Below are 14,967 nucleotides of genomic sequence, written 5' to 3' on the forward strand. Positions count from 1 at the left end.
TGGCTGTTTGGGGTCAGATTTGATCTTTATTCAACCGGCTTTAATTAAAAATGTCTTGTATCCTGTTGCTTTGGTAGTCTGAACACAGTGTCTAGTGTCTACAGCCCTGCTAGCGGCTCTGTGAGGGTGATCATGCTAACATCAGTTTGCTAATAGGCTAATAGCGACAATGCTAACATGCTGATGTTTGGCAGGTGTTAGCGTTTACCATGTTCACCATCTAAGTTTAGGGTGTTATCATGCTAACATTGCTAAATTGAACACTAAATCAAACAAAAAAAAACTTGATGTATAGTTTAATTATTTATATCGTTTTAGTTGGTTTGTGTTGTGATGAAGTGGTGATCCCCGACTTGTCATCCAGCGCCATCATAAGGTCAATATGTTCAAGCCATTACAAGTCCTTCTCTATTTACCTTGAACATCTGTTTGGGGATCCAGACTGAGGACATTTTGCACTTAAATTACTGTAAATTTGGACTTTACAGTAAACAACAACTCTATCAATGTAGCATGGATGAGGAAGTATTGTTATTAGATTGAAAAAAAGTGTGAATTTGCCACTGACGGGGTACAAGCATAAAGCATAGTGGATGGATGGTGGAGTCAACAGGGTTATTCTCCATAGGCAACATGATAGAATATGGCTGTTTTCTAAATGTCTACAACTCAGAAAGGCACGGTTTATGTGAAAGCCACAATCCATTTTAGACAGTGCTTTTCTTGCGCTGTAGAGGAGAGTGTTACCTTTCAGCTGAGTCGAAAATCATAGCAGGAATCTCAGATATATGGATTTTTAAAACCAAAAGTATCAGTATTGCTCTCTGATCCTTTAAGTGAAGGTTTGGAGCCTGTTTGCTATCTCTGGTGCAGTGTGAGATAAAAGCAGCACTCAGAACACTGAATATATTCCATATCCCATCACATTTTGACACTCTCACCTTAATGCTTTTTAGTCCATTATTAGCAAAAAGGAGTGGAAGGAAATATCAGGCCGTGTTATGGTTTTTCATTTTGTTTTTTCAAGTAAATTTGCCAGTTTGTAGGGAGCTTGTGATGAAAAGAGTGTCCTCTGTGTAATTACAGAAGCTAAGGGTTAGAGTTTAAGGTGTTGTTTCACAGATAAACCTTTTGCCAACAAACGCAGAGGCAGAGCATTATGTCGTGTAGTTTACAACAGAGCCGTAAAAGCCCCCCAGACAGATAAGAGCATAAAGCAACAAAGAGCTGGAGGATAATCGTCTTTGAAAAGGATTCTGCTCGAAGACAAACATGACACAGTGTCGTGTTAGAAAGTCAAACACATTCCAGCTGTGACAAAAACACGTTGAGTGAAGTAATTGGTTTGCTTTCTGTTTGTGCACTTGCCTGTTGTTATCTATGGAGCCTTCCAAAACAGTGAAATGTCACATTTTGCAAACCAAACTAACACTTCATCTAGATATTTTTGAGTGTTCATCTCTTACCTTTTAACCCTCCTGTTGTCTTCGGGTCAAATCTGACAGATTTACTACTTTCATCAATCATAACTTTTTTGTTTTACATTCGATTTCATTAAGGCTTTATGATATCCTTCACAGTAGACATTTGAACATATGAAATTGCTGATCACCACTTTCATTGAATTTTGGATGATTTAGTCAACTTTGTAACACCCATGGTGTTCCCGGTCAAAGAAAAGGAATTAGTAACCATCCGGATCAGATAAAACACACACCACAACACACACACACACACACACACACACACACACACACACACACACACACACACACACACACACACACACACACACACACACACACACACACACACACACACACACACACACACACACACACACACACACACATACTCATACTGTCCCCCCCTTATGTGCCCATCCCCCCATGTGAATCACACCTGGCACACACAAACACACACACAGAACAATTTGATACATTTCCCGCTCTTATGTGCCCATCCCCCCACATGGATCACACCTGGCACACGCAATACATGTTCAGTGTCTATTCTTTGTATATTTACTGCAGTTTTTCATGTATACCAGTAGTCTGATACAATATTTACAGTTTGAAAGGGTGTTAAATGAAATTTGGTGATGATTAATGGTTTTTGTGTTAATGTAATAGCAGTTTAAACAGGACCGGTCAAATTTGACCGCAAACACCAAAGTAAGGGGGGAAAACGAAGACAATAGGAGGGTTAAGTGGACAATCTGGCAATTCCAACACCAATTAGCTTCTTTTCAAAACTTGATAATAAAGTGTAATTTACTTACTTTTTTCCATGTTATTTTTTTTCTAATTTCATGACACAGTATGTTCACTTTTTACTGATTGTGTTAGAGAAGTGTTAAATTCACTTGGTAATCATGATCGTTTTTGTGGATGAAGTTTGCGATGCATTAGACGGCTGCTGTCTACTGCTAACAAATTAGCTTCTGTCAGATAATTATCCAGTGAAATTTACTCTGAAGTAACAGGGGTGTTATCATAAAAATGTGTCCTGTGGCACACTAATACATCTGTAGGTAATCAGAGTCCTATGTAGGAATGTTGGACTCCAAAAAGGAACCAATAACAGAAAGTACAATTAATCCATCAATAAATAGAATCAAAAATGGAAAGTTTGATACAACCACATGGAAATATATTAGCAACAGCCAGAAACAAGTATTCCCTTTAGACTTAGTTGTAATATTTCTTTCCACACTTCAGACATTATCTTTAGAAAAGGAAGTGTGGAACGCTGAAAAAACATCGCTCTTAATGTCATACGCTCTGTTTTTCAGCTTTCATGAATAATCTTTGACTATTTGGATAATTCTTTGCCTCATCCCATTGTTCCTTTTTGCAAAGTCCTGGAGAATCATTATCTTGAAGAATGGCAGACTGTTGTTGTCCAGGAGAAAGAACTAAGAGAGCTCTCACTTCGTCATATTGATGGGTTTTTGTGTTTGTGTTTTAATAACAGAAAATGATTAAAAAATGTTCTTTGCATTCAGCAGCCAAATTCGCATTGCAACACCAAAATCACAGGTTGTAAAGTCCAGTAGTTAATGTGGAAAAGTACGTTTGCTCTCCTGCAATATTGAGAAAACAATAAAAAAGTACTTCGACCGTAGAAATCTGTCAACAAGTTTTTGATATATCTTGTCCAATAAGACAAAAAAAACAACAGTTGCCTCCTAAGTGGAGGTACAAATGAAACACGGTTATATAATATTCTTCAATATTGGACTTCATAACAAGCCTGCAGTGTAGCGGATCAGCACTGATTATCTTACTGGATTCTGTGAGGTGGAACAAGTTGTACCAAACAATTTAATGTACTTTTGTATGGAGTGAAGCCACGGCAGGTCCATATATTGGCGACTGCTACAACATAGGAGGACATTTTCGCCCGGTTGTGCAGCACATTTATTTTGGAGGTGCTCCAGGAGACAGCAGGACTCCTTGGCACGGATAACCTTGTTGGACGGGATGAGGGTTGGGGTCTAAGCAGCAGCCGACTTTGGTCTCACACATGAGGAAATGTCTGCTAACTGGGAGGACTGCCTGGGAGCTGGCAGCAGCCGCTCTGACATACACTGCGAGTGGAAATAATGCCATGTTTTTTTTATTCATGACTCAACAGCAGGAAGGTGTAGGTGGCAGGGTGGAAGGAACGGGCAGAGACACTGTCAGAGCTTGTAACAGAAGTCTCGATTCCTGCACCAGTGTCCTTGAACAAGTCTAATTGAGGTGAAAGCTAAACTGTGTGTTCCTGTTTGAATAGGCATTATGTTCTGAAATCCAATGCTTTTTTAGATGCCAACCAAAATGTGCCAATCGTTTTTCTTAGCCTATTAACCAAAAGGTATGGAAAGTGGTAAAAGAAAAAGTTGGCAATGGTCTTGTTCAGCTCTGTGTTTAAACTTAACATTTGTGAACTTGGGATTCTCTTCCTAGTGTTGTTGAAACTTGGGTTTTGGAAATAGTAACAATAGGCGCGTTCACACCGTAGTACTTATCCCCGTACTTTTCCTGTTTAGTTCCGTTAGTACCTGGGATTTTGCGTTCACACCAAAAAGAGTACTTAGTGCCGGGGACTTTTACCCCCATTTTTAGTGCCTGCTAGAGAGGTGGTACTATCCTGGGGAGAAAAAAGTACCAATTTCGATTGGCTGGGCGAATTGCAAACCACGCCCTGTAAAACTCTGAAAAGTTTTGTGAAGCCGCCATTGTATTTGCTGGCATTAGCATTATTAGCATTAGCATTAGCCCCGCGCACCAACGGAGAGAGAATAACTTATGGCAACACAAAAAAAAACTTCAGTAGAAGCCAGTCCCCAACTCCGGGGACTTCCGGCCGGGGACTTCGGGAGGCAGTATACACCGTGAAGTGGTTTGCGGCCTGCCAGTAAACCCAAAGCATTAGAAGAAGAAGTGACGTCAGCGGCTTCATTTGCGTAATCTTCCCTCAGGGAACTTATTCCGGTGTGAATGCGATCTGTACTAAGTTCCATGGAGGCACTAAGTGCCGGCACTAAGTACGGCAAAGTACTTGGTGTGAAAGCGGCTAATAGTTTCACGGGAACTTGAGCAGTAGGCAGAACACAAAACTCTGTGTTGCACAACATATGAGAATCTGACAATGACTAAGAGAAAACTTAAGTAGAAGCTGAACTAATGGGGGAATAAAGTGCAGGTATACATGAGGCCAGGTAGCTGCAGGGTTAATGGGGCACCGTTGGAACTAGTAAGGCCAGGACGAACAATCAAAACAGGAAGTTAACACAGATATGACAGATTGAGAAAACTTCTAAATAAAACAAGCAACAGATTACCTTGAAAATAGGATCATGACAAGTAGTACTGATCTGACGAGACTACCGTACGTAACTTATCACTTATGCATCTCGGGTTCATACGTAACTTCAATTTTAACGTAACAAACATACATATTTAACCCCAACCACAATCTTTTCCTAAACAGAGTAGCTTTGTTTGAATTGGCAACGTTAACCACGTGTTTGAAGTCAATCAGGACTACCTTTATGTTGAAAAATGATGCCAAAGAGGTACCAAGTGGCAGTCAATTGGAAACAGTAAACTTTAAAGTGTTGACGTTCAACATTTTGTTGATCAATCCGTCCATGACTTTCTCCTCCTCCTGCTGAAGGGCTTTGGCAATTTAAAGTAAACATGTGTTGGTTTTGGGCAAATGATGAAAGGTCTGATTCTTGGTAGGATAGTTTCTTTTGAATCCCTTTCCTTGGTTCCTTTGGTTATTGCCACTTTGAGAAGTCCTCTGATCCAACATCACGATTTGTGGCTTATTTTGGGGGAAAACATTTTCTGGCAAACCCTGGCATCTGCTTAAATCCAACATTTGCAACACTCGAAAAGTACATAGAGCAAAAGAGCAAAGTTTGAGGACTTCCAGAACTTTCTAAAACTTGTTTTTGTGAAAGCAGCAATAATGTTGACAGAATCAAAGGTCACCTGAGGCAAAATGTGGATTGAAATGTCTGGCTGAATATTTAACACCTCGATCCAAGTGTAGTATCCACTATATGTGTAACACTGTTGATTTCAAGATGTGTAACAACTAGAAAAGGTGAAAAATATGTCTTTGGGCTCTGGTTTTAACAGATACTATTGGTCAGTTAGAGTGGGTTGCAGAAATGATCTGACACACATTGCTCCAGTGGACCTTTGAGCAGATGGTGAGCTGGCCCGGCACACGGCCTTACATCTGGCATTTATTCATGTATGCTTAAGCGCTTGTTGTGAGTGTAAATAATAAAATATGGCTTACTGCTGAAACGAGAAATAAACAGGTGTTCAAACAAATTCAGATGTGGACACAAATTCAGAACAGTGTGTCAAGTCCTGTGGTGTAAATGTGGCCTGTGACTTTGCATGTGTCCAACAACGGTCAAATCTCTATTTTTTAAGCAATTTTTGTCTATTGTCGACACCTGAAGGTTTTGTTTACCTAAATAAAGTATTTTTACCATTGTTATATCCTTATTTCAGCCTGTTTGAATGATTATCTTGAGTGTAACTATAAGAGAGTAGTAGTGGGGTAAGAAAATATTGATGCATTGAGTATTGCAATATTATGATTTGTGATAGCGTAGTAATTCCCGAAAACATTGTTGTTATTAATTACATGCAATTATTTGGGGCAGAAGGTGGATCAGATTCTCAAAAGTAGTGGATATTCCATTCCTCACATACTTAATGTATATATAATATCCTGCTTTATATTTTGTTACTGTAAATTTGTAATTCAACATGTATATTTTCTACTTTTTTAATGCTATTTTATTTGTTTACTTTTTGGAATGTTTATTTCTTTCAATTTTTAATGTACAATACCATGTATTTTTATGCTGCTGCAACGCAAACATTTCCCAAATAGGGATCAATAAAGTACTTCTTATCTTATCTTATGCAATCTATATACAATGACAGTTTTGCTAAAATTTGATTTAAAAATAAAATCCCAATATGTCGCCTTGCTTACATCGTTTGAAAATCGAAATTGAATCCAACAATTCTTAAACATGTTTAATGAAAAGCAACCTTTTAAAGAAGTCAGTGCTTAGGATGAACATAATTGTTTTGTTTACTTTACTTACATTTCTGTTGTTTGTTTACTTAACACAAAGGAGTTTCTAAGTTGTAGTGTTTACTTGTGATTATTTTATCTTGAGTTGCAAATAATGGTTACTTAAAACACCCTTAAAATCACAACAGCATTAGTTATAAAAAAATATAAAATAAAATAAAAAGGATGAAAGACAAGTAGATACAGGCGAAAGGATAAGAGAGGATAAAAGAGAACAATAAACAACACACGTTACTACATACAGTACATGTCACATATAGCACATCACAATCACATAACAGAAACGAGGGGCAACATCCATGATGACAACATGTAACACAACATGTACCACAACATGTAACACAACATGTAACACAACATGTAACACAACATGTACCACAACATGTACCACTCACGCCATACTCAACACAGACTAGTGTGTGCAGGTGTACTTCCTAGTGAACCATGTTTTTAAGTGAGCTGTGAAGGTGGTATGTGTATGTATGTCTTTGATTTGAGTGGGTAGAGAGTTCCAGTTTTGTATTGCTGTGATGAATGATGACTGACCAAAAGTACTCCTCCTGAATGGGACTGATAGGTCGCCATGTATGGTCAGTCTGGTGTTGTTACTTATCTTTGATACTGTGTCTCAAAATTCAATCCTTTATCATTTACGGAACATATTTGTGAATTTACAAGAAGCGTTTTTTTGTGTGAAAATGGAAAAGAGGCCTAACGTATCTATCTAATCTTTGGCTCAATACAAATACTAATAAATGTGTTTTATTGTTGTTTTCTCTACAGTTGTGTACATCTGCGGGCCCGTGGAGACTTTCCTCAGCATCATGAAACTGTTTCAGAGCGAGATCCAGGACCCAGAAAACTACGCCATTTTCTATCTGGACGTGTTTGCGGAGAGCTTGGCCGAAGGGAAACCGTGGCAGAACTCCGACCCCGACTGGGCCGATCCCATCAAGGTCTTCAAGGTAAAACACACACAGAACACACACAGACACACAGTGTGTATAGCAACAAGCATGCATATGTTAAAGTGATAAATTGAGACAGTGTTCGCATTCTTTCTAGATTTACTGTCAGAGTTTCACCCGCTTTGTAATTGGAGGCAGGAAATAATAGAAGACCGAAACCACCATTTGGCATGAGAAATTGATGTCCCTGACGATGCATATTTTATTCCTGCTTCTGCTCATTTTCTCTCTAAATCCCATAATCTCTATCAGGCTTTACTTACTGAATAACTCCTTAAATCCAAATTAGAAGTGCTAGTTAAATACTTTCAAAATCAATTTTCTTTAATTAAATATCACTTTTTCCACAAAGTTTCTTCATATTTATGGAAAGCTTTTATGGTAAACACATGATGTCTCTCAAAGGACAAGGAGCCCTCAATCCTTTCGACCACATTAAGGCTTGAGATTACATTAATGAATGATGTGTTTCATCGGACATTATTCAGCCCTTTTTAAATGAGTGCATGAGACATAAGAGAGTGGGCGCACACGTGTTGCTTCGTCTAATCTCCTTGAATGTCAAACATGCCTTTACTTAATTCTTTAATTCAGGGTTTGAAGGAGAGTGGCTTCGTGAATATAAATCTCAGGCATGGTGAACATTTCTGTCATAATGGTCTGACTAAAAGGCTTAAAACAAGTGAAACATTAACATAAGAATGAAATGGAAATGTATGTATTTCTTTGCTTTCCGTTTTATAGTAATTCAATGTTCTCAAACCCTCTTAGTCTTAACATTTGTACTATTTTTTCTAATATGTTATAGGCATAAAGCATTGCAATATTTAAATTTTAAATGCAAATGACTGATTCTTAACTTCCTTCAAAGGAAGTGAAAACAATGACTGGGAACGGACACTTTTACTGAAGTACAGTATTATCTGAAAATTCTTCAAACAGCTACTTTAAACACACCTACACACATCCATGATACTGTGTGATAATACCTACTCTTATTTAGAAAGATGGGATTTATACAAGAACAAAGCATTTTTAAGAATGTAGACATCATCAAGCGGAGGAATATCGCTTTCTGTTTGTCTCAATATGAACTCCTCCTGACCTTATGTCTGTCGAAAAAAAGTTACATTTGCTGATCATGCAAGGCGTTAATTTGTCTGCAAGCTATACCACGGCTCATTATGGCAGTGCTTTAATTGCATGTGGATGTCTGTGGTGGGGATCCAATAACTGTTCTTACATGAAAAACGATCTATAGTTCTTCCAGTTGAGAGCGACGCTTAGTCATTTTCTAAAAAGGTGATAGCAGCACATATATCAACAGTTTCAAAGGTCATTCGGACAAATATTTGGACTGAAATGTCTGGCAGAATAATGTACTTCTCCATCCAAAACTTCTACTCATATGGTGATACAGCGATTTGTTCCCATTTTACATATCAATGGCTGACATGTTGTTAATCTTTGCTGATCACATTACAAGCACTGGTAGTTATTTGGTCATTGACTACACGATGTCTTTATAAAATAATGAAAGGTTGTTGATTTTAGCTTTGGTTAGACAGTTAGCATGCTTATATCTGTATTAGCATTGACCCTCAAGCAGAAACAATGAAATACATTACTAACTGTCTTGTATATGACTGGACTAGGATGTTACTATATAATATCAGTCATGTTTTATGACTTTTCATTTCATTTTATGGTCACAATTATTTCTAGAAGTTCAATTTACAGTTTTAGGGGAAAGGAAACTGCAAACATCCATTTTGAGGCTTTCACAACGGCTAACTTAACTTCACTTAATCTTAGCTGACTTTTACTTATCTTGTAAAAATGTAGCTTTTTTTTACAGAGCACAGGTGTTTTCATTCACTATCTGTCTGTTTCTGATAACAGATGAAGATGACAAAGTTATTGGGGGGGACGAAACGTAGCAGAGCAGGAATGACTGCTAGCTTTGTTTTGACCGTTAGCTCAACAACCGTTAGCTTGTAGGCTTTTTAGCTACTTATTCAGTTAACAGATTGTAACACCAACCACAAACAACTAAAAAGTGTCACAAACAATGCCTTAAGTGTATAGATTGAGATTTCCTCAATGAGTCACACAAAAAAAAAGTATTTTACCGATTTTATAATTTTTGACTGCTAAAACCAACATGATAATAACATGATTTTACAGTTTTTGAGTTTTACTGTTCGAGAATTGATCCCATATGACATGATGTAGTTCTTTTAAAATGTTTTTACCTCTGTGTGTCTCCTCCAGTCTGTTTTCGTCATTACGTACCGGCCTCCTGATAATCCCGAGTACAAAGACTTCCAGAGGAAACTCCATGCCAGAGCTCAGAGGGATTTCGGTGTGCACTTGGAACCATCATTGGTAAATAACAGCCTATGAAAACAGTATGCGTTCTCAGCAGCATCAGAACCTATTTAATCTTTTATTAGATGTGCAAAAAAATCCCCACTGTGCTGTGTAATTGGCAGCAGTAATGATGTTGACACATTAACGTTAGCAAATAATACTTTCCCTTTTATTACTGCTTTGATCTCAACTTTTAAGTAGGGGAGTTTCACAAAAGTACATTAGAGGGATTACATTTTTTTGTGTACTTTTACGTGATCATCTTTTTAAACAAGCAGCTATTTGAATGTTGGCTGAAGGATAGGAAATTCCTCCATTAAAAGTGTAATTTTGTATTCCATCATTAGGTCTTAAATCATTGTTGCTGGTAATCTTAATGATGTTTCCCCGTTTGCAGAAGGACTACATCGCCGGCAGCTTTTATGATGGATTTGTTCTTTACGCGATGGCCTTGGAGGAAACGCTGGCAGACGGCGGAGCGCAGAACGATGGGATCAACATTACGATGAGGACGCAGAACCGCAGATTCTGGGGTGAGCAAATGTGGTGTAACATGTTATATACAACTTATTATTGTATTATGTTTTACGGTTGTCTGTCCCATTCTTGATATCTCAGGAACATGACAAGGGATATCTTTAGATTTGGCACAAATATTTCTACTTATAATAATAATAAATAATAAAGCTTTATTTATATGGCACTTTTCATACAACACATGCAGCTCAAAGTGCTTTACAAAATGACACATCACAAGTTAAAAACATCAAGAAATTCCCCTAAGATTGGTGTTTAAAACTTAGACTCCACAATTAACTAGTTCGATTTCATATTAACTCAAAAAGTCATTTGCTAATAGTGACAATTTCTAATATCTAATAGTACTGAAGTGATGACAGTTGAGATGGATGTGGTTTTAAACTGCAGTTAGACTGAAGGCAGAGGCAAACAGCCACAGAGCAGTAACTTTAGTTGGTATTTTGTACTTGTTTGCAGCCTTGTGCAAAATGTGAATTTGCATTGTTGAATATGTAAATGCAGGATTCATTGTAAAGTCATGGCTGCCTCTTAGATAAGCGAGCTTTAATTTAAGAAGCAAAATTTAACCCAAAATGTGATTAAAATATTGTCTTTCAACAGAATAATTATAGTGTTATTGAACATATATCACACACTACTCAAGTTAATAGTCAATTTGATGCTTGAAGTGTGTGGGATGGGATGTTGTTGCTTCAGATTATAAGAGTTGATGAGGATTGTTTTGATTATCATGATGGGAAATAAACCAAGAATATACAGTTGATGTTGAGAAATAATAATAGAAACTTTAACCGATTGTGGATGTTTTGACAATGTAACATGGTTTTACAGATGGAAAATAACTTCCAAATATCTAATACCAGCTGAAAAAGTATATTGTTTCATCTTAGAAATCACAGCCCATCTTATTGTTAAGCTTTACTTGATTGATCAGCAGTATAAAACTATAAAGGGATAATGCCGGAATTCATGCTTCTTCTGTAGATGGATAAAGCTCAATAAGAAACTGTGGTGTAATAAAAATGCAAATAAATCAATGTTATGAGCCAAACTGATGCTCTGTGGATGGGGTTTTGTACAGTTTTAAGCCCACATTGGAAGTTAGCATTGCCCTGGCTCCTTCAGCTGTTTCGTTCATCAAGATAATCTTCAAATGAACACCTTTTGAAGCATTAAGGCAGTCGTAAAAAGCCATAAACTAGCTAGACCACTAGCACATGACTACTTGTCACTACCACAAAGCTAAGGGGTAGACTCGTTTTTCGCAATAACGACGACTAACATAATTTATTCATCCACTTCCTTTATCAGCTTCCTTTTCAATGAAATCTAAAAGCTTCCAATTTACGACTGGTATATTAACGACTTAATTTATGTCGTAAAACAAACTTTAAAATCTCCACATTCATTATTTCACGCATAAAACCCATTGACTTCAAGGCAATAGAACTAGAAGTGCAAAAGTCCTGACTCATATTTGTTTGTTTTTTGGCTTGCAAAGTCAATGCAAGAATATCAGTTTGTATTAGAACCATATACGTCTCACACCCGTAATGTTTATATATGATATGTGTTTTTAGGAGTGACGGGACTTGTTACCACAGACCAAAAAAATGCCAGGGATATAGACGTCAACCTGTGGGCGATGACCAATCAGGAGACGGGAGAGTACGGGGTAAGTTGAGCTTTCACGGTTATTGTTCGATAATATGATCTGTGTTTAATGTGTCTTACAGATTTTAATATATGGGATAGTAGACGCTGAATTTTGGAGGTTGACTATCCTTGCAAAACCTTTTGTCAACTATCCCATAAAGGTTGCTGATTGGCTAATGGTTACACAAGCCAAAAAATCGTTATGACATCATAAAGTGGCCAAAATCTGATCAGCTCATTTTCAGACAGGTTTTTAGAAATGGATCAGGACAAAAAGAGAGAGAATCTTTTTTCCTGAAACGTTCAGAATCTCTTTTACACAGAGGGGACACATGTTTATGTATAAAAGACATGAAAAAGTGGATTTTGCATAATAGGTGACCTTTAATACAGACATTTTCAGTCTCCGTATGTAAAGCTGTGGTCACAAATACTAATGATATTAATGGAACATAATGCAAGGCTCCTTAACTTCATGTGTCCCTTTAAACTCCAATCAGACTTTCAAACTCTAAATTGTTTTCATTATAATGGAGCAGTGTAAAACCTCAGCCTTCTCGTTTCTCTGGCTTTTAAAGCAATAAAAGCAAAGGGATTTGACTATCTGGGACATATTCTGGGGTCATGACTTCTCTAATGATAAGATGCATAAAACCTCAAATTTCCCTCCCAGTCCGATGAAAATATTTGTGCATGTTGCGCTGTGCAAACACTGCTGTGAACTGCTCCAGTGTGTGTCTGAGGGTGGGAGAAGTGTGAGCTCGATTTGACTTCAGTTAGAATTTCATAGAGGCCCGCAGAGGCTGTCGTCAGGACTTCCTGCTCTCTTCTCTGCTTTTAATTGGTTCATTTATACGGCCGATTGACCCGAGTAGCCAGCAGACGGGTTGAAAACATCCCAGGTTGATTTCAGCTACAGGATCTCAGACTGCTATTAAAACAATATATCAATATCAAAATGACTCAGGCTGATTCATATTAATTGACAGCTGATTATAAACATGTTGTGTATCTACTGTCATCTACCGTGTTAGTACATTTGCAATAATCTGTCAATTGATAACTACGCTGACTGTATATGCAAACATTCAAGACAAGGATGTATATCTTACATTTCTGTTCATCTGGCGTTGCTATAAATAGCTGAAACTGGAAAAAGGTTAGAAGCATGTCTTTACATAATAAATGACATGATTACCACATTTGGGATTGTTTCTCAGTGGATGTACAGCTGTTAGCTCAATTTAATTTATAAAATAAATATAGAGACCCCCCTGTTCATCTTGTTCTGACTGAAAGACTCCAGATGTAATAAGCAGTAGTACTCCCAATACCTGCAAACCAAAAGGGTTTACTATTGGAGTTTTACTTAACATGTACATCACACATGAAGCCAGGTCCATAAAGAAACCATCATCACTTACTGTGTGAGGTATCCACAAACATTTGGCTGCTGAGCCATGATCCCATAACTATATATTAATGCTAATTTTAAAGTATCACATTAGAAAAGCTGTATTAAAAATGGCAAAATTGGATAAAACCTTGTCAATTGCTTAAAATGTTTTTACGCCAAATTGACTGACTTTTGTCTTTGTCAAATAGTTGGTCCATATGTGATAAAGAAACAGCCTTGTCGAATCATTTCTGATATAGAAAACATTTGAACTGATCAGATGTTTCTACTGTCAGGGTCTGTTAGGGTATACTGGTAGGGATTTGGATTTGGACCTATCTCCATTTCTTGCTTCTTGTTCGCAACTTCTACTTTTTATGCTGCGTTAACTGTCAGATTAAAGATGTGGAAAGTATAACCCAAACCAGTTGATGGAAACGTGACTAATTCGTATTTCTTTTTTTCAACATTTCAAAAGTTCACTTAAATTCCCTCGACAATTAAACTGAAACACATCTACAGTAAAGTGTATATTCCCTTTTTTCTACATATATGTTTTGTATACCTTTATGTATGCTGTTGATGTACCGCCATTATATTTTTTAAGCTGCAAAAGAAAACATGTCTCTCTCAGCCCACAGACCCTTAGGCAATAGTGGTGTTGAGAGTGAGCTCAAGCAATAGGGGATCGCAGTGCAGTAAACAGAGCCCCCTAACTGACATGCTGCAGCTATTTCAGACAGGCCTCCCTCTTCCCATCACCCAACACATTCTGCATTGTTTTGATGACCCTCTGTCGGGGTGATGCCCTTCAGGGTTTCAGTAGAGATGACACAACATGCTGGGAGCAGGGGAGGAAAACATAAAAACTCCTCAGGTTGCTTAGAAACACAGGAGTCGAGTTTCACAGCAGGACGACAGATGCTGCTCATGAGGCTGTAATGTCAAAATAGAGGAGCTCACGCACGCACGCACGCACGCACGCACGCACGCACGCACGCACGCACGCACGCACACACACACACACAGCTATTCAGGATGTTTTGAAAACTCTGCTTGTGTTGATGTATGCAGGGGCATGACGGAGACCCGGTAGACATCTTGCCTCACTTACTTATTGGATTATACTGACATGCTATCTCAAATTAGCTTTTCTAATATCACTATTAATGATTCATATAACTTATTTAATCTCAGTAAAAGCTAAATTACATTGATGTTTCTTAAATACTCCTACATTTTAGGAAATACTCGTCCCAGGAGCAACCAGTGGATGCTCCTGGTTATAACATAGTTTTAGAACATTTGGAAACTTATCGCTTATACGTGTTTGAGAGAAACATCTTGAGGCCCTATTCTGCTCATTTTCAGGTTTATATGTGTATTTTGTGCCTCAACTGTGACGTGTTT

The 14,967-nt window shown here is 37.7% G+C and overlaps 1 protein-coding gene across 2 annotated transcripts in view; it reads left to right on the forward strand.

Annotated features, from left to right (window-relative positions):
* LOC117479053 (atrial natriuretic peptide receptor 2) overlaps positions 1-14,967 on the forward strand; it is a 59,254-nt gene that overhangs the window by 6,627 nt on the left and 37,660 nt on the right. For both annotated transcript variants that reach the window (XM_034126073.1, XM_034126074.1), the window contains exons 2-5: positions 7,408-7,589; positions 9,867-9,980; positions 10,363-10,498; positions 12,086-12,180. In XM_034126073.1, the coding sequence (XP_033981964.1) occupies positions 7,408-7,589; positions 9,867-9,980; positions 10,363-10,498; positions 12,086-12,180 (527 nt within the window). The remainder of the gene's footprint in view (positions 1-7,407; positions 7,590-9,866; positions 9,981-10,362; positions 10,499-12,085; positions 12,181-14,967) is intronic.

The sequence above is a fragment of the Trematomus bernacchii genome, unplaced genomic scaffold (assembly GCF_902827165.1).
Source record: "Trematomus bernacchii unplaced genomic scaffold, fTreBer1.1, whole genome shotgun sequence".
NCBI classification, from domain to species: Eukaryota; Metazoa; Chordata; class Actinopteri; order Perciformes; family Nototheniidae; genus Trematomus; species Trematomus bernacchii.